Source organism: Canis lupus, chromosome 7, assembly GCF_048164855.1.
Source record: "Canis lupus baileyi chromosome 7, mCanLup2.hap1, whole genome shotgun sequence".
Lineage (NCBI taxonomy): Eukaryota > Metazoa > Chordata > Mammalia > Carnivora > Canidae > Canis > Canis lupus.
The window spans coordinates 64,838,899-64,866,472 of NC_132844.1; the positions used below are offsets into that span (position 1 = coordinate 64,838,899).

Sequence of the window (27,574 nt, forward strand, 5' to 3'; positions counted from 1 at the left end):
TGGCAGAAACAGGCAGGGGGAGAAGCAGGCTCCCCAAGGGGAACCCAGTGTGGGACTCATACCAGGACCCTGGAATCAGGATGATCCAAATGCAAATGTTCAACCACTGAGCCACCCAGGCAGGACCCTCACATACGTTTGCCAACCAATCAGCATCGGGCCCTCCCTTCTGAATGTCAACCAATCAAAAAGAACCTATTTAATAAGCCCATCTCTGAGTGCCAACCAATCAACAACAGTCTCATTTGAGTAAACATCTTCTACAGATGATAATAACCTATTTATACCCACAGTCCTTAAACCCCGTGCTGTCCGGACACCCAGTATGAATGTACTCTGCGGGGGACACTGTGCCTGCCCAGCATCACTCTCATTTACTCTCCTAATCAATAAAATAAGTTTGGGCTTTTTATTTCAGATAGTAAGTGGCTGTTTCATCATCCTTTGATACTCTAACCCCAAATGGATTAACTTCTCAGGAAACCTCAAATTGTTTGACTCCTAGCTCATGTATACAACTCCCTCCTCAGAGAAACCTGAAAAGGAGTTTCACCTATAGTTTAGTTGTCTGACTGCCAATTGGGGAATTGCATTATAGTCAGTATATTAAGCCACCCTAGTATAGTATTATTTACAAATAATATATAATAGTATATTATATAACATACAAATTATATAAATGCATTTATACAACATATATATGAACAATATTGGTGGTCAGGAAATATTTGATATTTACAGTATGGTACCGAAGTAGATTTCTTTCTTTTTTTAAGATTTTATTTACTTATTCATGAGAGACACACAGAAAGAGGCAGAGACACAGGCAGAGGGAGAAGCAGGCTCCCTATACGGAGCCTGATGCAGGACTTGATCCCAGGCCCCTGGGATTATGACCTGAGCTGAAGGCAGATGCTCAACCACTGAGCCACCCAGGCGTCCCTCATAACTGCTTTCTAAATAAGGCAACGTTTCATGTGAAAATACAAATACTTTACATAATATTATTAAAACACCTGTATGCAATTCAAGTGCTCCCACAACAATAATAGGCTTCAATTCATCAATCTCCTGTTCAAAAGTGGCGAAGTGTAGAATTTCTGATCTGATTTCAGTCAGAGAGGGGTTGTTAGCTAAAAACTCCTGTAGTAAAGAAACAATGTTTTCTTTAGTTTTTTGGCAGTATAAATCTCACACTGCCCTTTTTTAAAAAATATATATATATACTTATCCACTTGTACATCAGGCCAGTGGCTCAGTAAAGAAAGGGATGAACTGATAGTATTGGAAAATGAAGCTATGTGAGAGAATGTCATAGCCTACCAGGAGTAACTAAGTTATTCATGTGTCCTTGAGTCTCTAGCCAAAAATACAGCTGAATCTCTGTAAGTGTAATATATTCTTGAATACCCAGCCTCCGAATGTGTCTGGAGCCTAATTGGTACTCAATTGTTTACACAAATTAAAAGAAATCTATCTGAGCCTCCTTCCTCTCAGTTGCCTCAGAATGTCAATGTGAAAATTGCAGAAACTCTAATATGTTAGGTGCTTAGCATTTACAGATTCCTGATCTCTGCTCATGAGTTCCTGTCACGATCACTAACACTTTCCTGGTCCTCTCATGCAAGTTAGATACAAACAATTCAAACCCAAACTACATCCCAGGCAGCAGAAATACACCTTCACTTTCACATCCCGGTCCTCTGTCCAGAGCGTCTTGTACTTCTGAAAGTCCTGCAAGGCCTCATGAGCCACCTTTTGTAGAGAATTCACAGAAGAAGAAAGGAGAAGAACCAACTTGGAAATGTCTTTGTGCTCTGCTACCCCTGGATAAAAATTCTTCAGCTTCCTTGCAGGAATAATTTCTTCAAAGGATCCTGAAAACACATGTTTTTATATGTATATAACTTTTCTATTCAACTTTAAATATTATCAATGTTAATATTTATAGACTTTTTTGTAGTTTTTAAAAGACTCTCCCTCCAAATAATTAAGAGCTATTCCTTTAAACCTTCACTTAATCTTATTAAACCACTGTGTCAGATTTTGAGGTGTAGATTTCTTTAATGTGGGAAAACTGTTTTCAGAGAAAAGAACTTAAAAACACTGATTAAACCCTCCTACCCAAATAACTCCTCTGAGAAAAGGTCAAAAGAGCTCACATTGTTGCTCTACCAAACAGCATGGTGGTTGAAAGAGAGGCACCATGCTTATTACCCAAGTAACCTTAGGCCAGTTTTGGATCTTCATGGAGGATTAAATGAGACAACATATGTTCATCCTCTCAGCTCAGCATCTGGTATATAGAAATCATGCAATCACTATCAACCACCATTATAAATATCTCTTGCCAAAATCTGATCATGTCACTTCTTGATCAAAATTTTCAATTAGGTATTCTCCATCAAACCAACTATACTGATAGTTTTGTTTGGCCCAAACAATGCCTTACTTTTTTCAAGGCGTTTGTGAACAATTAAAAAGGATAATCGTTCATGCAAAATTCCAGATTTCTAACTTCTCTTTTAAAAAGGTTTCATCAAAATAAAAAAAAATAAAAAATAACTAAATAAAAAGGTTTCATCTAAGGTGCCTGGGTGGCTGAGTTGATTAAGTGTCCAACTCTTGATTTTGGCTTAGGTTATGATCTCAGGGTTGTGAGATCTAGCCCCATGTCGAGCCCTACATTGGGCTCCATGTTGGGCATGGAGCCTGCTTAAGATTCTCTCTGTCCCTTCTCTCTCTCTCAAAAAATTTTAAAAAATAAATGAAAATAAAAAGATTAAATCTAGTAGTCCAGGGCACATGTTCCTGCATGGCAACAATTAGCCAAAGCTGAGAAGCGTCTCTTAAAAGGACATTCCTGTTGAACCTGCCATAGTCTCCTCTAAGACCAGGTCACTCATTTATTCTTTTGTCTTAATTTTAATCAAAATTAAAGCAAAAGAAAGTACAAGGTATTGGCTTAATTAATTAAGTAACTAATGTTGCATGTCCTGGCAATTCCCTTTTATTGCACAGAAGTATTCCACTGTGTAGCTATGCCTCATTTTGTTTGTCCACTGACCAGTTTTTGGACATCTGGCTAGCAATTTGAAGCTATTACAAATAATGCAGCAGTGAACACTCACATCTTTACATGGATATATGATTTCATTTCTCTTGGGTAAATTCCTAGGGATGGAATTCCTGAGCCAAATGATACAGGTATGTTCAACTTTTTAAGTGTCAAACTGGTTTCAAAGTAGCTATACCATTTCATACACTTCCCTCAGTGATGCATCAGAGTTCATGTTCTTTGTCAAAAATTAGTAGATTATTTTTCAATTTTACCAATTCCAATAGATGTGCAGTGGTATATCATAATGGTTTTAACCTGTATTTCCATAATAACTAATGGTGTTGAGCATCTTTTCATGTGTTTTTTAGCCAGTTATATATCTTCTTTGTTGAACTCATCTTTTGCCCATTTGGGGAGGGTGATGATCTTATTACTTAGTTTGAGTTCTTTATATATCCTGAATACAAGTACTTTATATCAGATGTACAAGTTGCAAATATTTTCTCCAAATGTGTGGCTTCCCTTTTTAATTTTTTAAAATGATATATTTTAAAGAGCAAAAGTTTTTAATTTGGTTGAAGTCCAATTTGTCAATTTTCTTTGTAATGGATCATGTTTTTTGTTGTCCTGACAAATTTTTGCCTAACCTCATCACAAACTTCTTACATGTTCTCTTCTAAAATTTTTATACTTTTATTTCTTCTGTAATTGACTTTGTGTTCATTTCTTTGCATGGTGTGAGGTAAGAGACCAATTTCATTTTTTTTGCATCTACATGTCTAATTGTTCGAGCACCATGTATTAAAGAGACAACCCATTTCCCCATTTTTTGACTCGACATCCCTTCAGAAATTCAGTTGACTCTGAAGTTTATATCTGAATTGCCTATTCCATCCCATTGATCTAAATGTCTATCCTTAGGCCAACACTACATTGTTTTGATTACTGTAACTTTATAGTATGTTTTGAAATCAACTCACACACGTACTCCAGCTTTAATATCCTTCTTAAAAGTTGTATTGGATATTATAGTTTCTTTGAATTTTCCTACTCCCTATTCAAATCTCAGGATCAACTCAATTTCTGTAAAACCACTTTGAGATTTTGATTGAGATTCCACTAAATCTATAGATTAATTTGGGAGAACTGCCACCTTAGCAGTAATGAGTCTTCTAACCCATGAACATGGTGTATCTTTCAGCAATGTTTTGTAGCTTCCAGTGTACAGGCTTTACATTTCTTCTGTAAAATTTATTCTTTATGATATTATTGTGAATGAAATTGTTTTTTTTTTGAAGTTTCTTTTTTCTTTTTTTTTAAATTTTTTTTTATTTATTTATGATAGTCACAGAGAGAGAGAGAGAGGCAGAGACATAGGCAGAGGGAGAAGCAGGCTCCATGCACCGGGAGCCTGATGTGGGATTCGATCCCTGATCTCCAGGATCGCGCCCTGGGCCAAAGGCAGGCGCCAAACCGCGGCGCCACCCAGGGATCCCTTGAAATTGTTTTTTTAATTTCATTTTCAGATTATTCATTTCTAGTATTTAGAAATACAATTGAGCTTTGTATGTTGATCTTATACCCTGTACACTTGTTGAACTCATTTGTTAATTCTAATCATTTTGCATGTGTATGTATTCCAAGGATGTTTTTGCATACGTGATGTTATCTGTTAATAAAGCCCGTTTTGTTTCTTCCTTTCCAATCTGCATATCTTTAATTTCTTATTAAATCCAGATTGAATTGCTAGTATAATGTTATATAGACGTTGTGAAAGGTGGCATTCTTAACTTGTTCTTCATCTTAGGGGGAAATAATTTAGTCTTTCACCATTAAGTATGATGTTGACTGTAGGCTTTTCATAGTTGCCTTTTAGTAGGTTGAAGAAGTTCAGTTCTAACCCCAGATCATTGAATATGTTTATCATGAAGGAAAGTTGGATTTTGCCAAATCCTTTCTGTGTCTACTGAGGTGATCAAGTGATTTTGTCCTTTATTTTATTAATAGGTTGTATTTTAGAGTTAAACCAACCTTGTATTTCTGGATAAGCCTCTTTTGGTCATAATATATGCTTCTTTTTATATGTTTCTGGATTCAGTTTGCTGACATTTTGTTAAAGATTCCAGCATGATCACTTAAATTTAAGGATTCTTTAAGGAATGCTTTATAAAGAAGTCAAATTTAAACATATTTTCTTCAATGGTTTGAGCTTTGTTCTTGAAAATTTTTCCCTACCCTAATGTTATAAATTTATTGTTATGTTTTATTCAAAGTGTTTTAGAATACATATATTTAACAGTGCTATAAAATATAGAATAATGGATATGAATTTAAGATGCTTTTAAAATCTAATTTAGGTTCAAGTTTTTCTATATGAATAAAAGTCTCTAATATCATTTATTTAATAGCACATTCTTTCCCCCTGATTTGTAAATCTAGCTGTGTCATATATCTAATTTTCGTATATACAAATGTTTCTGCCCTTTGTCCTGTTCCACTGATCTATCTATTCTTGGACCATTAGGAGAGTGTGTTAGTCGAGGTTAATAACACTCCTTCCTGCTACATATGGCAGGACAGGACTTCCTACCTTGTTTTCCTTCACCAATATTTTAAGCTATTTTTGACTGCACCTCCATATGACTTTACCCAAAAATTAAAATTAATTTAACAAATTGTAGAAAAAATTCTGTTGTGATTCCATTGGAGTTGTACTGAGCTTATAAATTAATTAAAAAATTGAGTTAAAAAAATAAAAATAAAAAATAAAAAATTGAGTTCTTCATGTTGTGGATTTATTCCTATCTTCCATTATACCATTCAGTAAAATGCTATGCAATATTTTTTAATTTATTTATTAAGTTCCTTATGGTTTTTTGCTACTGAAAAATCCATTATTTTCTATTACATTTTCCCCAGCTTTACTGAGATATAATTGACATATAATTCTATTACATTGTAATCTAATTATTGGCTATTATAGAAATACTTTTGTATGTTGGTCTTTTATACATAAGCATTACTGTTCTAATAGTTGTTTCTAGATTCATTGGATTTCCTATGCATGATCTTTAAAGTAAGGACAATCTTAGTCTTCCCTTCCAATTATCTCATCTTTTATTGTCTGATTTCTTCAATAAAATATTGAATAGAAGTGATGATAGCAGGTTTCCTTGTTTTATTCTTCATTTTAATGGGAAATAAATGCTTCTAAATTTTTCCACAGATACCATTAGCAGAAAATGCTTCATAGTCCTAGTGTTTTAGGAGGATATGTATGAGTAACTAAAATATATCATATATACAACAGCATATACAAAACAGTAGTTAAAGAAGAATATGACATATATAAAACATCCATTAAATAAGAAGGAAAATAATTTCAATGTATTCAACACCCAGATTAAGGAGACCATGGTGCTAATATTTCAGTAGTCTTCTCTAGGCCCTCTTCAATCATATATTCCTCTCTTTCTCCCAGAGGTAACAACCAAGATCCTGAATTTTCTTTGAAGGTAAGCCAACATGCTTACCTCTAAACAATATATTATTTAACTTTTTTAATAATAAATTTATTTTTTATTGGTGTTCAATTTGCCAACATACAGAATAACACCCAGTGCTCATCCCGTCAAGTGCCCACCTCAGTGCCCGCCACCCAGTCACCCCCACCTGCTGCCCTCCACCCCTTCCACCACCCCTAGTTTGTTTCCCAGAGTTAGGAGTCTTCCATGTTCTGTCTCCCTTTCTGATATTTCCCACTTATTTTTTCTCCTTTCCCCTTTATTCCCTTTCACTATTATTTATATTCCCCAAATGAATGAGACCATATAATGTTTGTCCTTCTCCGATTGACTTATTTCACTTAGCATAATACCCTCCAGTTCCATCCACATCGAAGCAAATGGTGGGTATTTGTCGTTTCTAATGGCTGAGTAATTATTTAATTTTTTTTTTTTATTTTTTTTTTTTATGATAGTCACACAGAGAGAGAGAGAGAGGCAGAGACACAGGCAGAGGGAGAAGCAGGCTCCATGCACCGGGAGCCCGACGTAGGATTCGATCCCGGGTGTCCAGGATCACGACCTGGGCCAAAGGCAGGCGCCAAACAGCTGCGCCACCCAGGGATCCCTAATTATTTAATTTTTTTAACTAAGCACTAAGCACAAACCTAGTTGTAAAGGTAAGAACATTAATTGCCCATGTTAGAAGAATGTTCTCGGGAGGAAAAAAAAAAAAAGCTAAACAGTCTGCATCTAGTTTGGCTTCAGCTTTCCTCCAAATTTACAAAAGCCCTTTTGGGGGGAAGCCATGTGGTAGGATCATAGGTAAGTCCTATCATTTATAATCTGGAAAACACAGGCCTCATTATAATCAGAGCATCTGGCAGGTCTATGTTTATGAGCCATGTAAAGGAGTCCAGCAGGAATATGGCCAGAGCAGTGGGCTAATCTTTTTCCGTGTTTTTTTTTTTAATTCCTTTTAAACATTTATCTATTTATTTGAGAGAGAGAGAGAAAGAGGTGTGTGGGGGGGGGCGGGGAGCAGAGAGATAAGGAGAGAATCCTCAAGCAGAACCCCTGCTGAGCGTAGAGCCAGACACAGGGCTTGGTGCCAGGACTCTGAGATGATGACCTGAGCTGAAATCAAGAGTCAGATGCTTAACCGACTGAGGCAGCCAGGTGCCCCTAATCTTTTTTTCTTCAAATCACAATTCCTTCCCTCTAGCTTCCAGTAGCAAGTCAAAGCAAAACACTTCCAAAGAATGAACTGAGTTTCCTCAACTGACCTAGGTCAATAGGAGTAGTTCGCAACTTCATCAGCATATGTGATAACAAAAAACACAGCCAAGAATGTGGACCAGACTTACCCAGGCATTCAGTCTTCAAGTTAAAAGACAGTATAATGTCATCAGGCATTTTGGTGAAGGCAGTAAAAACTCATCTATCTCTTGAGTCAACTGGTTGCCCTCTCTGCTTATAATACGATTGTCATGGTGTATTCATCTTTTATCATTCATCTAGGAATTCCCTTCACCTCTGCTATAGTTCATTCCCATTTCCAATATCCTATGTCTCCTTTTTGCTTGTCTTCTTGCTTTGTTTTCTCATGTGGAAGAGTACACCTTTAATAACTTTGTGACAAAGGGTGCATTGAGGGTACATATTTTAAGACATTGCATGTCTGCAAATGTCTTTATTATACTGAGTTGATAATTTGACAGAAAATAGAATTCTTACTTGCAAGGTTGCAGTTAAGTCCAAAGGCTCTTGCACCTAGTGGTTTTTAAATTAGCCTGCTATAATAATAGAAAGATATATGGAATGAACTAGGGAGAAAATAAAGAATAGTGGCAATTATTGGACCAAAGGTCAGAGAATTGAATTCTAGTTCTCTTCCCTGGATTCCTTCCCAGCCCTATCACTAGGTTTGTGACTCTGCACAAATTATTTAACATCTCTGAAAAAAAAGATGGAACTAATAGCTCTTTTGCCACCACTTTTATGTGTATACATAGACCTCGCAAGTTTTCTTTCCCAGACCTCCTTGCCTCCAATTTTCCAATGTTGCTCCTTCTAGGTCCTGAACAACCAGTCCAGCCACTCATCACTGTCCAAGAGTCCATGTATATCTTTCCTTCAGACATTTCCATCTTCTTTAAAAGGATATGCTGCTTAAAGCTCTACCTACTGTGGAGAATTTCCCTTCTTGCTGTCCTTAAGGGCCATTCCTTTTAGGCTATAGTGTGGTAGGAGTCCATTTTTAGCTTACACCAATGTATCAAACCAACTCAAGATAGACTGGGTCTAAGATTTTTCATCCTCCATTAGCTGGTTGTAGGGAATACCCCCTGAGACCACAGATATAATCAGAGAGAACAGTGTTAGTGCAACATAGAAAGGGGGTATGGAGCCTGGGCCATCTATTCATGTAATTTGCATGGTATTTTATTGTTTTTAATTCGCATTTTCCTGGTTACCAATGGAGATGATACAGTTTTAGAAAAAGTATTTGACTTTTTTTTAGATTCCACATATCAATGAGGTTATATGATATTTGTCTGTGTCTGGTTTATTTTATTTAGCATAACATCCTTTGGGTTCATCCTTATTGTCACCAGTGGCAGGATTTCCTTCTTTTTAAGGCTGCATAATATTCCATTGTCAAAAAAAGTCAAACTCATAGTAACACAGAGTAGCACAGTGGTTACCAGAGGCTGAGGAGTGGAGGAAAGGGGAGATCTTGATCAAAGGGTACAAACTCTCAGTTATATGATAAATAAGTTCTGGAGATTTAATGTACAGCATAGTGACTACAGATAATACTAATGTCTTGTACACTTGAAATTTGCTAAGAGAGTAGATTTCAAATCTTCTTACCACATGCATACACCAAAAAATGGTAACTGTGGGAGGTGATGGACATGTTAATTACTGTGATTGTGGTAATCATTTCACAATATATACCTATATCAAGATATTACATTTATATCCTAAATACATGCAATTTTTACTTATCAATAGTTTGGCTTTCTACACAAAAGTGTCCAAAAATGTACATGGAACTTTGGGTCAGTGGCTTATCACACTGATAATTACTTAAGGGAATAATAGCTTATATGTACTGAACATACAAAGAACACATGACCTCAAACTTCTAAGCACTATGTTCCAGCAAACTAAGTTCATTGCACCAAATACAATGCCGAAAGTAGAATTAGTACCAAGTCTTCTTATAATTTTTCTTTGAATCTAAGATTATGATAGAACGGTGATAAAAATCCTTGTTCTCCTATTTCTTTTTTTTTTTTTTTTTTATTTATGATAGTCACATCAGAGAGAGAGAGAGAGAGAGAGAGGCAGAGACACAGGCAGAGGGAGAAGCAGGCAGGCTCCATGCACCGGGAGACCGACGTGGGATTCGATCCCAGGTCTCCAGGATCGCGCCCTGGGCCAAAGGCAGGTGCTAAACCGCTGCACCACCCAGGGATCCCCTGTTCTCCTATTTCTAAACTCTAGATGGAAATGTCTGTATGTTATATTTATGATGGAGGATGGAGAACACTCATTTTTTATTTTTAATGCAAAATTTAACAAATAGACATGTAAAAATGACTAATCAGCCATAAGAAAGAATGGAATCTTGCCATTTGCAACAAGATGGTTGGAGCTAGAGAGTATAATGCTAAGTGAAATAAGCCAGTCAGAGAAAGACAAATACCATATTATTTCACTCATGTATGGAATTTAAGAAACAAAACAAATGAAAAAGAAAAAAAAAGAGAGACAAACCAAAAAACAGACTCCTAACTCTAGAGAACAAACGGTTACCAGAGGGGAAGTAGGTTGGGGGCTGGGTAAAATAGGTGAAGGGGATTGAGAGCACACTTATCTTGGTGAGCACAGAGTAATATTTGGAAATGTTGAATCATTACACTATATTCCTGAAACTAATATAACACTGCTTGTTAACTACCTTGGAATTAAAATTTTAAGACTCTATATGCTGTTGTACCCAGGAAGAATCACAAAGATTGTTGACTAGTTGTTATAATTCTAAGATTCTATTCATCTGAGATTTGTTTTAACATTCTTACTCTCTTCCTTCTTCCCAGGTTTTGCTGTATTTAAATGGGTCACTTCAGTAGTAGTACGGCTGGGGCTGGTGACAACAGGCTTTATGTGACGGGTCTGCTGTTGCCCCCAGTGGGCCACTCCTCTGCTGACCTCCAGGGTTAGCTGGATCATCCGGTTAATGGCTTGTTGAATGTCATCCAAACTAGGAACCATTACCTGTGGAGTGAATAAACAGATTCCTGGTACTGGCGGCACACGCCACCCATCCCTCTGCTTCTCACCAACCTGTCCCCCATTGGGTAGGAAAGGTAGGAAAGCCTCAGCTGGCCCAGTGGAAGGTTGCTTGGAGGGAATGGGTATTAGAGGAGGGTAGGCCACGGATTCTCCCTATCCTGAGGTTTTCCCATTTTTTCATTTCCTGCAGGCTAACAGGTCAAGCATAGTACTTGTCATCCTTTCCCTGCCAGGGTGGCTGGATATAGCCAGAAATTGTGGACTATGTGTTGGAGCCCAAGAAGCAAATTGACTGAAGAAGCTATCCTGCCAACGTTTGGACTTCAGTTCTCTGAAATGTGCCAAATAAGCACAGAAGCTGTCCTCCAGGAGGCCAAACCGTGTAGGTATAGGTAGTGGTAGATGAGTCACAGATTGTTCTTGCCCAGCCTTATCCCGTGGCCCCTCACAGAGTGCACCTCAGTCATCCTGTGTGACTGGAGTTCCAAATGCCAAGTGACAGCTAGGATGGTGGTAGATATAAGTGCCAGGAGAAGGCACAAGAATCTCTGTGCTTGGGGCATAGGCTCTTCCTTTCTTTCTCTTCTGCCATTCTTGGTTACCTCACAGTTTTGTGTTTGGGGTAGGGATTTGGACTTCTGACATGGACTATTTAGATAATTTAATGCTTAAAGAAAGAAAAAGCAAGAATACTTTTAGAGTACTTGCTAACGGATGGCTGAATAGATGCTTAACTCATCTCTTACACTAACCTTCAATACCTCATGAACTATGCAGAGAATTTTTTATAATAGATAAAAAAATAATGTTCCAATTTTTGTTAAAAACTGGGGTGAAAATTACCCAAATGTAATTGTATTAACTTGAATATTTAATTATACTTACCACATTTGGAATCGCAAGGTGTACTTCAGTTTTTATAAAGGAAATAACATCTTCTGATCGTTTTCGTCCATATTGGCTGGAATAAGATACACATGTAACTTATAAAACTTAACCTAAAATTTCATAAAATTTTGAAATGGCAGCTATGCTAACATTCTCAATCCTAAAAATAAAGACCATTTTCAAAATACCAAATTGCATGAGGAATATTATTTATAATGAAACCATACATTTCAGAGAACTAAGAAAACATGATGCTTTAATATTATTATAAGTGAAATATTAGTCTTCTGTACATTTTCTCATATTCTAATGTTGCTTTCTCTCAGTAATAACCATTTAATAATGTTTACTAAAAGCATATCCTAGGGGCACCTGAATGGCTCAGTCGGTTAAGTGTCTGCCTTCTGCTTTGGTCATGATCTGGGGTCCTGGGATTGAGCCTTGCATCAGGTTCCCTGCTCAGCTGGGAGTCTGCTTCTCCCTCTCCCTCTGCCTTTCTGATTTGTGATCTGTCTCTCTCTTAAATAAATAAAATCTTAAAGAAAAAATAAAAAAATAAAAGCACATCCTGTTCCTAGCCCTGTAAGAGATGCCAGACAAGATCACCAACAAAAAATATATAGCTTCATATACTTTTTTATATACACTTTTTTGCAAGATTATACAAGAGATTTCTGGCCAAAGCCTTCCAAAAACTGCTGTTTTGTTTTGTTTTGTTTTGTTTTGTTTCGGGGGGAAGGGGTGGTGAGCAAGGGGAGAAGAGAGAGAATCTTAAGCAAGCTATACACCCAGCACAGAGCCTGACACCGGGATCAGGACCTAAGCCGAAATCAAGATCAACACTTAACTAACTGAGCCACCCAGGTGCCCCTAAAACCTACTTTTTTAAACAACATACTCATGCTCAGACAGAAGTACATACATACAGACACACGAGCACAAGTAATGAAAACACACATCAGAGCTGCAGATTAGTTTGCTTATCTCCACCTTTTTTGACCTCTGTCCCCATCTCAAACAAAATTATAATAAATGTTTTATTGCTCTCCATAGCAAGAAATTGCTGTTATACTGAAAAACAACATCTCCATTTATAGGTAAGCAGATGGGGGAGGAGAATCATAAGAAAGATAAAGCCTTTGCAGTTCAACCTGAAGGCCCAGCTTTAGCACACTGATAAACATATTATTGCAAGGAAATCTTTGAACCAAAAGCAAGCAAATAAAGGGGGAAAAACCTCTAATTCATAGTCTCATTGTGAAATCCAAAATGCAACAATAAAATCAGTGTATTTCACTGTATTTAAAAGGACACAATCCCAGGACAAGAAAGAGTTTTATAAAGCAAAAACCGCCTAAGCAACAGAGGCAGTGAACAGCACACTGGATCATTCAGTAACTTATTTGACACATTACAGCTTAAAGAATTCTCTAAAATTTCATATGCAAAATACCAAAAGATAGATACTTCTTAAAGAAAAGGTAAAAAAGATAAAAAAGAGTAATGTTTACTGAATGTTTAATGTATGCCAGGCACTTTTCCAAACACTTTCCGTGAATTAACACATTTTGTGCTCACATTAACTATGTGAGACAGATCCTATGATTAATTTTTGCACTTTGTGTATAAAGAAACTAAGGTAGAGAGAGGTTGAGTAACTTACAGAGGGTCGCTCAGCTCAGAGATGCTTTACTACCTCAATGCAGCCCATGAATTCTACGTATGGTCAATTAAAGCACAGCTCTTCCCTAACCTTAAGAAAGAAACTGTTTTATCATCTTCAAAAGATTCTCTACGTGCCTGAAAGGATTAATGAGAAAAATTACCTACACATAAACATAAAATTTGTGAATTTCCAGGTTAAAAGGGGAAATCCTGTAAGCATCAAAACAACAGGGTGTTACTTAGAAAGCTGGATTAACAGCAGAACTCTGTCTGAAAGTGGAAACAAAAGAAGCCAACAAAACAGTATTTGCAAGGTGCGTGGGTCATGATCCTGGGGTCCTGGGATGGAGTCCCACATTGGGATCCCTGCGGGGAGTCTGCTTCTTCCTCTGCCTATGTCTCTGTTTCTCTCTCTGTGTGTTTCATGACTAAAAAAAATCTTAAAAAACAAAACAGGATTTGTAGAGTGTGAGAGAAAGAAAATGTGATTCGAGCTGACCAAACTAGCACTCGTGTGTTAGGGTAAGAAAAAGACATTTTAGACAAAGAAGGATGTTCAAGTATTATGCTTATGTATATCTCTTCAAAAATTGCTTAAATACTGCAGGACTTGTAAGTCAATGTGGCATAGAGAGTTCAGACTTCAAAAACCCCTCTTTGTGTCAAATACCTAACAATCATGCATCGAATATAAAGGACATGAGAGTGCTCATATACCAGGTTAGTATCTCCATTAACCAGAACAAGGTCAGGAATACATAAACAGGGTTGTAGCTGGGAATTAGGCAGTGACAGTAAAAGGTTGACTCCTGCAGACCATAGGGCACTGAAAGTACTCCGTATGAGGTAGGACCTCAGCCTGGTTTGGTACTGGAAGCCAGAAACTAAAACGATGCTCCTCCACTTATAAAGAGGCAAAGTGAAAACAAAATATAGTCCATGTCTGCAGCTACATCTCCAGAAGATCTGGGCTTGGGGTGATGAAACAAATCCACAGCATAACCAGAAGGTGATTAAGTCAGGCCACTTGTGTGCTCCCTAGCTGACCCTGCCATATCCCCAGTATCTCTGGGGGCAGTCATCATGAACAAATAAGACCTGGTTCTGAGATGAATGGATAAAGAAGATGTGGTTTATGTATACAATGGAATATTACTCAGCCATTAGAAATGACAAATACCCACCATTTGCTTTGACGTGGATGGAACGGAGGGTATTATGCTGAGTAAAATAAGTCAATCGGAGAAGGACAAACATTATATGGTCTCATTCATTTGGGGAATATAAATAATAGTGAAAGGGAATAGAGGGGAAGGGAGAAGAAATGGGTAGGAAATATCAGAAAGACATAGAAATATCAGAAAGGGAGACAGAACATGGAAGACTCCTAACTCTGAGAAACGAACTAGGGGTGGTGGAAGGGGAGGAGGAAGGGGGGTGGGGGTGACTGGGTGGCGGGCACTGAGGTGGGCACTTGACGGGATAAGCACTGGGTGTTATTCTGTATGTTGGCAAATTGAACACCAATAAAAAATAAATTTATTATTACAAAAAAAAAAAAAAAAAAAGACCTGATTCTCTACTCAAGGTTCCCAGGATCATGGGAGACAAAGGTGAAACTCCCAGATAGGGAGGTGGGGGGGAGAGAAAAACACACACACACACACACACACACACACACACTTACACAGGCACACGTGCAGGCACCCACACTTCTCACTCAAAGAGGTCCTTGTAAACTAAAATCCCCATGGGCACGAATAAGTCTTTCAGTAAGAAAGAGGACCAAAGGAATTAATAATTGAAACAAAAACTCACTCCAGATAAAATCAATGTATAAAAGTATGACAAACTCTAAAATAAGTATATTGAGAATTTTCAAAGAGATAAATGAAGGCTATCTTCTCCCAAAATAATAAATAGTGTAAATTGAAAAGGAGAAATGATACAGTATCTGGAGAATTTTAAAAAAAAGTATTAATTGAAATATTTAAGATGCAAATGATGAGATCATCTTTAGACTAGAAAGAGAGCCATGTGCTCATAATGTAGCCCAGAAAGGCAAAAAAGACAAAACATGTGACAGAGTAGTTAGCAAACCGGGAGGACAGACCAAAATTCCATGTCCTGTGTCCCCAGGACAGTTCCAGATTAAATCTGTCCTGACACTTCATCTGGATAGTGCCTCTTCACTCAAAAGAGTGTCCTGGTTGGAACAATAAATCATGTGGTTAATCTACTCAACACTCAATTATGAGAAGTTCCATAAGAATAAGGAAGGAGTTTCGTAGGGGAATGAAAGGAATGTCCCAGAAGCAATAACTGAAGAGGAAATTGCTGAGGGTTTTCCAGAATTAAGGAATGCTATTTGTCCTCAGTAAGAAAGTACACACTGAGAACAAAGCAGAATTAAATAAAGACAAATCCACACATGGAAAGAAAGTTATAGAACATCAAGGATAAAAAACAATCTTCAGTTAGACTTACTGCAGACTTCTCATCAGCAACCATGTAAGTCAGAAAAAGTGAAATACTTTTTCAAAGTGCTGAGAGACAAACAAAAATTTTTTATCCAACCAAACTGTCCTGAGAGTATGAAAGCAAAAAAGGCATTTTTCAGACTTCAAATGAAGAATAAGAGAGTTTACCCTTCCTATATCTTAAGGAACCAGTGGGATACAAGACATATACAGAATCAGAGATTTTAATAAAATATGCCAGTAAATAAATTATTTTTAAGTGTTCAGAAAAAGGTAAAAACTAAAACGTCAAGCAGCAATAATGAGGTAGGTACAGTTCAGTGAGTAAAGCACATCAAGACCCTTGTAGTTAGAAATAAGACCAGAAAACTGAATAACCATAGACAGTATTTTTTTTTAAGCTGGAGCAAGATATACAATAGTCTCAATTTAAGGGTAACTACTTAAATAACTGAAGTCCTGTAAAGAAAATAAAAGGAAAATATTATCCATCCCAAAGATAACTGAGATAATGAAATGAACCAAAGAAAACAGATACTAAAAAGAATACATAAAATTAAATGTCATAAATTAAGTGTAACTACATAAAAAATCATAATAAATGTGAACTAATTAAACTCTTTTAAAAAGCAGAGATAATCAGATTGAATAAAAATAATCAGGCATAGGGGTGCTGAGGTGGCTCAGTCTGTTAAGTGTCTGCCTTTGGCTCAGATCATGATCCTGGGGTCCTGGGATTGAGCCCCATGTTGGGCTCCCTGCTCAGCTGGGACACAGCTTCTCTTTCTCCATCTACCTGAACACCCTCCCCTCCTGTGCTCTCTCTCTGAAATAAATAAATAAAATCTTTAAAAATAATAATCATCATCAGGCATGTGATGTTTTTAAGAAATAAAAGAAAAAAACTGCCCAGTAAGGTTGGAAAAAGGGCTAAAAAGTGATATGCCAAAAAAGCTGGTAAAGTAAAATTAATAACAAACTAAAAACCATTTGAGTAATTAGGATTAATATACAAAAGGAATAAAATAAAAAGTAAAAAATACATCCTAAGTAGATTTAACTACTATGACCTTGCATGCACCTAACAGCATTGTCTTAAAACACATCAAACAAGAACTGATCAAAACAGAAGGAAAATTTGTCAAGTTCACAGTCACATTGGGAGATTATAATCATGTGATTAAATTAAAATTCAGCCATAAATAGCCAATGAATAAATCCAACAAAAATGTACAAGAATTTTACACAGAGAATTATAAAACTTCATTGAAAAATAGTAAAGAAGACTTAAATGGAGAGGTAATCCATGATTCTGGATGGTAGACTCAATATCGTAAGGATGCTGACTCTCTCCAAAATCACCTATAGATTCAATGTACTTTAAATAATCCTCTCAAAGAAAAAAGTAATTTTCAACAAACTTTGTTTAGTTAATTAATGAAACATATGGAAAAAATATATTGACCTCCTACCTCACAGTAAACGCAAAAATCAAGACTATGTGGGTTAAATCCCTAAGTATAAAAGACAAAAGTATAGAATTTTAGAAGACATTATGAGGTAAAGAACGATTTCTTATAAAAGACATAAAAAATCACAAAGATAAAAAAGTTTGAATATTTTCCAAAAAAGTTGATAAATTTTAATACTTTAAACTCAGTAAAAGACACCATAAAAAAGAATGAAAAGAGAGGCACAACAGGAAGAAGATATATGCTATATTATCATCAACAAAGTAATATATCAAGAACATCCATGAATAAGTCTAATCCAATAGAAAAATAGGTAAAAAGAAATAAATGAAGAAAGGAAAGAAGGGAAGAAAGTCAACCAAGCCAAGATAAGACAAGAGAAAGAAAAAAACACACATTTCAAGGAAATGAAGGCACAAATGGCTCATAAACATGAAAACATGTTCAACCTCATCAGTAACCAAAAAATGATCAATTCTTTTTAAGAAAATGATCATTTAAATCCCAGTGAGATGCAACTTCACACCCACTTGCTGGTAAGAATTTTTTAATTGAACAATATCAATTGTGTGCAAGGATGAGGAATGATGGGGACTCTCATGCTGGGCATCACATGGTAAAGTGAGGCATGCACATACCCCAGGGCCCAACCATTCCATTCATAACAAGTGTAGGAGACAGGTAAAAAAAATGTTCACAGAGGCTTTATTCAGAATAGCTCAAACTGGAAACCCAAATGACCATCATCAGTAGAAAAAACAGATTATGTATAATGAATTATATCAACATAGATGGATCTCAAAAACATAATACTGAACATAGTTCAGGTACAGACAAAATGTAGTGATACATTGATTAGGGATACAAACATGGTAAACTGCAAGGAAAATTAAGACAATAATAAACATGAAGTTTATTATTGGGATGGGATAGTGGTTACGTTTGGGTGCACAGAGAAAAGCCTGGTAAGGGGACCAATAGTGTTCAATGTTCTTTGTCTTGGCCTGGGTGCTAGGAATATGGTTGTTCATCTGATCGCTGTTCTTGAGGTACTACACATATATTTTCATACAGTTTTTTCATAAATGCTATTTGAATTTTATAATTTTTAAAATAATAAAAATAAGAGGTACTATTAGCATTATGTTATGACAGTATTACCAGGCTTATTTAGCATATCATCAACTTGCCTTAAAACAAATATTCTTTTTTTCATCGTGTCCAAAGATAACTGTGTAGCTTTTTGAAGACTGTCTAGTAATTGATGAGAGAAAAAGGCATAGATTTCTTTACATTCCTGTAACAAGAAATAATATTGATAGTTGGGTTCAATATGGTGGTATAGCAAGATCACCCACCCACCAATGTACCACAGCAGTCACAGTCATGTTCTACACTAGACTTAGTGCCAGGCCCACCCATTGCTGTGCCACAGCCACAGTTCTGCCACAATTGAAGGGCACACAAAGCCCACATAAGGGATACCCTTGAGTGCCTCGTTCTGATGATGAGGGAAGACTGAACTTCTGGGCATAAGGCCATTCCTTTAAGTCTATGAGACGTAGCAGACTTACCTAATACATAGAAACAAACACATGGGAATTAGGCAAAATTAGGAGACAGAGAAACATGTTCCAAACAAAAGAACAAGGGGGAAAAAAAACTCAGGAAAAGAACTAGATGTAACAGAGATAAGCAATCTACCTGATAAAGAGTACAAATAGACATAAAGAGGCTCACCAAACTTGGGAGAAGAATGGATGAACATAGTGAGAACTTCAACAAAGAGAGAGAAAATACAAGAAAGTATCTAAGAGAAGTTATAACTGAACTGAAAAATACACTAGAGGGGTTCAACAGCAGACTGGATGAAGCAGAGAACAGATCAGTGAGCTAGAAGACAAAGCAGTGGAATTCACCCAAAGCAGCAAAATAAAAACAGAATTAAGAAAAGTGAAATTATCTTAAGGAACCTTTGGAACAACATCAAGTGGTAAAAGTGCTTATAAGGAACTCAGAAGGAGAAGAGAGAGAGAGACAAAAAGAGCCAGAAAAATTATTTAAAGAAGTTAAGGCTAAAATTTTCCCTAGTCTGAAGAAGGAATTAGATATCCACGTGCATAAAGCACAAAGTTCCAAATAAGATGAACTCAAAGATATACACACCAAGACACATTGTAATTAAAATGGTAAAAGTTAAGGATAAAGGAGATAATCCTAAAAGCAGGAAAAGAAAAACAATTTGTTACATACAAATAAAAATCTTTTAAAAAAATAAAATAAAGACACTAGGAAAAGAAGGACAAAAAAATCCCAAAATTGGTAGAAGGGAAATAATATATATGAGTTAAACTAAATGAAATAGAAATTAAAGGAAAGCAATTTAGAAAAGGTCAAAGACACTAAAAGCCGTTCCTTTAAAAAGATAAACACAATCGACAAACCTTTAGCTAGACCTAAAGAAATAAAACCAGAAATAAAAGAGAAGTTACAACTAGAAATACAAAAGATCATAAGAAACTACTACAAACAATTATATGCCAACAAAGTGGTCATATTAGAAGAAGTGAATAAATTCCTAGAAACACACAATCTTCCAAGACTGAATCTTGAAGAAATAGAAAATATTAATAGGCCAATACTATTCAGGAGATTGAAACAGTAATAAAATACCTCTCAGGGTAGCCTGGGTGGCTCAGCGGTTTAGCACAGTGGTTTAGCACCACCTTCAGCCCAAGGCATGATCCTGGAGACTTGGGATCAAGTCCCACGTCAGGCTTCCTACGTGGAGCCTGCTTCTTCCTCTGCCTGTGTCTCTGCCTATCTCTGTCTCTCTCTGTATCACTCATGAATAAATAAAATCTTTTTTTAAAAAAACTCTCAAAACAATTCCAGGACCAGATGACTTCACCAACAAATCTAACCAAACACTGAAATGAAGATTTAATACCTATCCTCCTCAAAACTTCCAAAACACTGAAAAGGAAGGAAGTCTTCCAAACAGATTTTACAAGGCCAGTCTTACCCTATACCAAAACCAGAAAGAACACCACACAAAAAGAAAAGTATACCTCAATATCTTTAATGAACATAGATGCAAAAATCCTCAACAAACTATTAGGAAACCAAATTCAACAATACATTAAAAGGATCATACACCATGATTAAATGGGATTTATTTCCAGGGATACAAAGATGGTTAAATATCATACAACACATTAACAAGATGAAATCAAGTAACATCATACAACACATTAACAAAATGAAAGATTAAAATCATATGTTAATCTCAATAGATACAGGAAAAGCATTTGACAAAATTTATTATCATTTATGATAAAAATTCTCAACAAACAGGTATAGAACATAATAAAGCCCATATATGACAGTCCAATAGCTAACATCATACTCAATAGTGAAAAACTGAAAGCTTCTCCTTTAAGAACAAGAACAAAGCAATGATGCTCACTGTCCCCACTTTTATTCAAGATAATATTGGAGGACATAGTCATAGTATGTAGGCAAGAAACAGGAAGTAAAACACTCAGTATTTGCAGATGACATGCTGCTATATATAGAAAACCCTAAAGATGCCCACCAAAAAAACTGTTAGTACTAATAAATGAATTCAATAAAGTTGCAGGATGCAAAATAAATACACAAAGAGTTTATTTCATTTCTATATACTAATAACAAGCTATCAGAAAAAGAAATTAAGAAAATAACTCCATTTACAATTGCATCAAAAAGAATAAAGCACCTAGGTAATAAATATAAGCAAAGAAGTGAAAGATCTGTACACTGAAAACTGTAAGACACTGATGAAAGAAATGAAGAAATCACAAATAAACGGGAATATAGTCCGTGCTCATGTCATGGAAGAATTATTATTATTAAAATGTACATATCCAAATGCCAACTACAGATTAAATGTAATCCCTACCAAAATCCCAATGGCATACTTCAAAGAAACAGACCAAATAATTCTAAAATTTGTATGGAACCACAAAAGATCCCCAATAGCCAAAGCTATCTTAAGAAAGAACAAAGATGGAGATATCATGCTCCCTGATTTCAAACTGAACTAAAAAGCTACAGTAATTAAAATAATATGGTATTGATTCAAAAACAGACACAGAGATCAATGGAACAGAACTGACTACTCAGAAATAAGCCCACTTGTATAAGAACAATTAATCTGCGACAAAGGATCCAAGGATACACAGTGGAAAAAAGAAAATCTCTTCAACAAATGGTACTGGGGAAACTGGACATCCATGTGCAAACAAATGAATTCAGACCACTACATTATACCAGGCACAAAAATTAACTCAAAATGGATTAAATACTTGAATGTAAGGCCAGAAAGCATAAGATTCCTAAAAGAAAATATAGGTGGTAAGCTCCTTGACATCAGTCTTGGCGAAGGCTTTGTGGGTCTGATTCTAAAAACAAAAAGGAACAAATGGGACAATATAAAATTGAAGCTTCTACACATCAAAGGGAACCATCATCAAAATGAAAAGGTAACCTACTAAATGGTAAAACATATTTGCAAGCCTTACATCCAATAAGAGGTTAGTATCCAAAATATGTAAAGAACTCATAGAACTCAATAACAACTAGACACCTCAATTTTAAAATGGGCAGAGTATCTGAATAGACATTTCTCCAAAGAAAACAGGCCCATGAAAAGATGCTCAAATTCGCTAATTATTAGGGAAATGCACATCAAAACCATTAGGTATCCACCTAACACCTAACATGTTAGAATGGCTGTTATCAAAAATATAAAAAATAACAAGTGTTGGAGAAAATGTAGAGAAAAGAGAACCTTCATATACTATTGGTAGGATGGTAAATTGATGCAGCCACTTTGGAAAAATTAAGAATATAGCCACCAGGGGCACCTAGGAGGCTTAGTCAGTTGAGCATCTGACTCTTGATTTTGGCTCAGATCTGATCTCAGGGTCAGGTGTTCAAGCTCTGCATCAGCCTCTGTGTTGGGCATTAGTCTGCTTAAGATTCTCTCTCTCCCTCTGCTCAGTTTGCTCAAAATATTCCTAGTTTGCTCAGGCCTCAATAATTCACTCAACGAAACTGGAGCACTTATTAAGTGAGGTACATTTCTTAACACTTAAAGGGTATGGACACAAGAGGATATTTAGTCTTTATCTTACGGAAAGCTCAGTTTGGAGGATAAATGTACTCCAAAATATATGGGATGAAGCTTCCATCACCCTGGGACCATGGTGGGCCTCTCTCTCTAAGCGGTTCTTTCCCTCCAGAGGAGTTGCCAGGTTTATTGGTCAGAGCACAGGACAGATACTGAGCCTCACCAGGGATCTGGGCATCATGTCTTGCTTGCAGTGAGTCACACAACCAGGACCAAGCTCTGGCCATACCGTTTCTTTCTACTCTACGCCCTGCTCCTCTGAGACAGGGTAGACTAGTCAGTTTGAGTTGGGTCAGAAAGCAGGGTTATCAGCATGAGCAAAGAGGAACATGATCGGGGTTGGTGAATCACCAGGCTAATGTGGAGGATGATGGATTTGAGAGGCAGAGGCTCTTTAGGAGGTGACTGCACTAATGCAGCTCCCAGTGATCCCCCAATTCAAGAGACTCTGATGATAACCAAACTTGCTCTAAGGACCCCTGCCAGTGTCAAAGGGAATGCAATTGGAAGAGAAGAGCCAATGGCGTGGGCATACACTCCCTCTCTCCAGCTGATTCCTACCAATTGATAATGGCAGCTTGGAGCATGGTACTGAGAGGAAATCTATAGCTAAAATCTAGTTTCAGTGGGGAAGTACTTCTCTACCCATTGGTGATGTCCTCCTTGAGCAAGAAATTGAAAGTAGATCCAATGTATGCTGCTTATTTCCAAAATTGTTTTCCGGTGTGTATATAGAAGGTATAGAGGTATAAAAGTGTGTAAAATATAGGAAGAAGGAAAAGAAGATAAGTATGAAGGATTAAAAAAAACTGGCTGAAGGAGGAGAAAGCAGGTGTTAGCACAAATGTGGAGTGGCATTCAGAACTGATACATGACCAAAAGAGGGAGGCCTAAAAAGGAACAAGAAACCCCATGAGTCCTTCTCAAAATCCATTCTCGACACATCTCAACAAAATGTGACAACCTGCCCACACAGGCTTTCTCCTGGAGGGGAGTCCACTGGTCATCCCTGTGGTGCTAATAAAAAATGCAATCCTTGGGCCCAAGTGAATCAAAATCTGGCCTTGCAATATAGGTAATTTCATTAAACACGGTAACTGAAAACAAAATTCTTCACTCTTGAGTCAAATGGATTGGCACTACAATCCCATGACACTTACTGTATAAGAAAACATGGTCAATCACAATAGAGGGAGATAATTATATAAACTGTATTGACAAAATCACATTAAAAATTGATGGTGCGATAACATTGTGGAAGATGGCGGAAGAGCAGGGTCTCCAAATCACCCGTCTCCACCAAACTACCTAGAAAACCTTCAAATTATCCTGAAAATCTATGAATTCGGCCTGAGATTTAAAGAGAGACCAGCTGGAATGCAACAGTGAGAAGAGTTCGCGCTTCTATCAAGGTAGGAAGACGGGGAAAAAGAAGTAAAGAAACAAAGGCCTCCAAGGGGGAGGGGCCCCGCGAGGAGCCGGGCTGAGGCCGGGGCGAGTGTCCCCAGGACAGGAGAGCCCCGTCCCGGAGACGCAGGAGCTGCACCGACCTTCCCGGGCGGAAAGGGGCTCGCGGGGAGGTGGAGCAGGACCCAGGAGGGAGGGGATGCCCTCGGGCTCCCCGGGACAGTAACAGCAACTGCGCGCCCACGAGAGTGCGCCGAGCTCCCTAAGGGCTGCAGCGCGCACGGCGGGACCCGGAGCAGCTCGGGGAGCTCGGGCGGCGGCTCCGCGGAGGGGGCTGCGTGGAGAGGGCTGCGCGGCCCCGGGAGCAGCTCGGCCGGGCTCGGGCAGAGGAAGAGGCTCCGTGCAGAGGGGCCTGCGCGGTTCCAGGAGCAGCTCGGAGGGGCTCGGGCGGCGGCTCCGCGGAGGGGGCTGCGCGGCCCGGGAGCGCGAATCCACCAGCGCAGGCTCCGGAGCACAGGGCGCCGGGACACAGCCCAGGATCCGGCCTCCTCCGGGACAGGCAGAGGCCGGGAGGGCCCAGGACAGCGAGGACGCTCCTGCCCCAGCTGAGCAGATCAGCGGCCCCGCCCCGGAGCCTCCAGGCCCTGCAGGCGGAGTTCCTGCCGGAGCTGAATCCAGGTTTCCAGAGCTGCCCCGCCACTGGGGCTGTTCCTCCTGCGGCCTCACGGGGTAAACAACCCCCACTGAGCCCTGCGCCAGGCAGGGACACAGCAGCTCCCCCAACTGCTGACACCTGAAAATCAGCACAACAGGCCCCTCCCCCAGAACACCAGCTAGACTGACAACTTCCAGGAGAAGCCAAGGGACTTAAAGAACACAGAATCAGAAGATACCCTCCTGTGGTTCTTTTTTTTTTTTTTTTTTTTTTGGTTTTTTTTGTTTTGTTTTGTTTTGTTTTGTTTTGTTTTTGTTTGTTTTGTTTTGCTTTTTGATTTGTTTCCTTCCCCCACCCCCCTTTTTTTTCTCCTTTCTTTCTTTCTCTTTTTCTTCTTTTTTTTTCTTTCGTTTTTTTTTCTCTTCCCCTTTTTTTTCTTTCTCTTTTCTTTCCTTCTTTCTCTCCTCTCTTTTTCTCTTTTTCCCAATACAACTTGCTTTTGGCCACTCTGCACTGAGCAAAATGACTAGAAGGAAAACCTCACCTCAAAAGAAAGAATCAGAAACAGTCCTCTCTCCCACAGAGTTACAAAATCTGGATTACAATTCAATGTCAGAAAGCCAATTCAGAAGCACTATTATACAGCTACTGGTGGCTCTAGAAAAAAGTATAAAGGACTCAAGAGACTTCATGACTGCAGAATTTAGAGCTAATCAGGCAGAAATTAAAAATCAATTGAATGAGATGCAATCCAAACTAGAAGTCCTAACGACGAGGGTTAACGAGGTGGAAGAACGAGTGAGTGACATAGAAGACAAGTTGATAGCAAAGAGGGAAAGTGAGGAAAAAAGAGACAAACAATTAAAAGACCATGAAGATAGATTAAGGGAAATAAACGACAGCCTGAGGAAGAAAAACCTACGTTTAATTGGGGTTCCCGAGGGCGCCGAAAGGGACAGAGGGCCAGAATATGTATTTGAACAAATTCTAGCTGAAAACTTTCCTAATCTGGGAAGGGAAACAGGCATTCAGATCCAGGAAATAGAGAGATCCCCCCCTAAAATCAATAAAAACCGTTCAACACCTCGACATTTAATTGTGAAGCTTGCAAATTCCAAAGATAAGGAGAAGATCCTTAAAGCAGCAAGAGACAAGAAATCCCTGACTTTTATGGGGAGGAGTATTAGGGTAACAGCAGACCTCTCCACAGAGACCTGGCAGGCCAGAAAGGGCTGGCAGGATATATTCAGGGTCCTAAATGAAAAGAACATGCAACCAAGAATACTTTATCCAGCAAGGCTCTCATTCAAAATGGAAGGAGAGATAAAGAGCTTCCAAGACAGGCAGCAACTAAAAGAATATGTGACCTCCAAACCAGCTCTGCAAGAAATTTTAAGGGGGACTCTTAAAATTCCCCTTTAAGAAGAAGTTCAGTGGAACAGTCCACAAAAACAAAGACTGAATAGATATCATGATGACACTAAACTCCTATCTCTCAATAGTAACTCTGAATGTGAACGGGCTTAATGACCCCATCAAAAGGCGCAGGGTTTCAGACTGGATAAAAAAGCAGGACCCATCTATTTGCTGTCTACAAGAGACTCATTTTAGACAGAAGGACACCTACAGCCTGAAAATAAAAGGTTGGAGAACCATTTACCATTCGAATGGTCCTCAAAAGAAAGCAGGGGTAGCCATCCTTATATCAGATAAACTAAAATTTACCCCAAAGACTGTAGTGAGAGATGAAGAGGGACACTATATCATACTTAAAGGATCTATTCAACAAGAGGACTTAACAATCCTCAATATATATGCTCCGAATGTGGGAGCTGCCAAATATATAAATCAATTATTAACCAAAGTGAAGAAATACTTAGATAATAATACACTTATACTTGGTGACTTCAATCTAGCTCTTTCTATACTCGATAGGTCTTCTAAGCACAACATCTCCAAAGAAACGAGAGCTTTAAATGATACACTGGACCAGATGGATTTCACAGATATCTACAGAACTTTACATCCAAACTCAACTGAATACACATTCTTCTCAAGCGCACATGGAACTTTCTCCAGAATAGACCACATATTGGGACACAAATCGGGTCTGAACCGATACCAAAAGATTGGGATTGTCCCCTGCATATTCTCGGACCATAATGCCTTGAAATTAGAACTAAATCACAACAAGAAGTTTGGAAGGACCTCAAACACGTGGAGGTTAAGGACTATCCTGCTAAAAGATAAAAGGGTCAACCAGGAAATTAAGGAAGAATTAAAAAGATTCATGGAAACTAATGAGAATGAAGATACAACCGTTCAAAATCTTTGGGATGCAGCAAAAGCAGTCCTAAGGGGGAAATACATCGCAATACAAGCATCCATTCAAAAACTGGAAAGAACTCAAATACAAAAGCTAACCTTACACATAAAGGAGCTAGAGAAAAAACAGCAAATAGATCCTACACCCAAGAGAAGAAGGGAGTTAATAAAGATTCGAGCAGAACTCAACGAAATCGAGACCAGAAGAACTGTGGAACAGATCAACAGAACCAGGAGTTGGTTCTTTGAAAGAATTAATAAGATAGATAAACCATTAGCCAGCCTTATTAAAAAGAAGAGAGAGAAGACTCAAATTAATAAAATCATGAATGAGAAAGGAGAGATCACTACCAACACCAAGGAAATACAAACGATTTTAAAAACATATTATGAACAGCTATACGCCAATAAATTAGGCAATCTAGAAGAAATGGACGCATTCCTGGAAAGCCACAAACTACCAAAACTGGAACAGGAAGAAATAGAAAACCTGAACAGGCCAATAACCAGGGAGGAAATTGAAGCAATCATCAAAAACCTCCCAAGACACAAGAGTCCAGGGCCAGATGGCTTCCCAGGGGAATTTTATCAAACGTTTAAAGAAGAAATCATACCTATTCTCCTAAAGCTGTTT

General features: G+C 37.8%; 1 protein-coding gene across 3 annotated transcripts in view; it reads right to left on the bottom strand.

The window, feature by feature from the left end:
• DNAH8 (dynein axonemal heavy chain 8) overlaps positions 1–27,574 on the bottom strand; it is a 364,549-nt gene that overhangs the window by 241,133 nt on the left and 95,842 nt on the right. For all 3 annotated transcript variants that reach the window (XM_072833179.1, XM_072833178.1, XM_072833180.1), the window contains exons 24-28: positions 18,568–18,674; positions 11,758–11,833; positions 10,659–10,854; positions 1,681–1,877; positions 1,017–1,143 (exon numbers count right to left, since the gene is read on the bottom strand). In XM_072833179.1, coding sequence (XP_072689280.1) covers positions 1,017–1,143; positions 1,681–1,877; positions 10,659–10,854; positions 11,758–11,833; positions 18,568–18,674 — 703 coding nt within the window. The remainder of the gene's footprint in view (positions 1–1,016; positions 1,144–1,680; positions 1,878–10,658; positions 10,855–11,757; positions 11,834–18,567; positions 18,675–27,574) is intronic.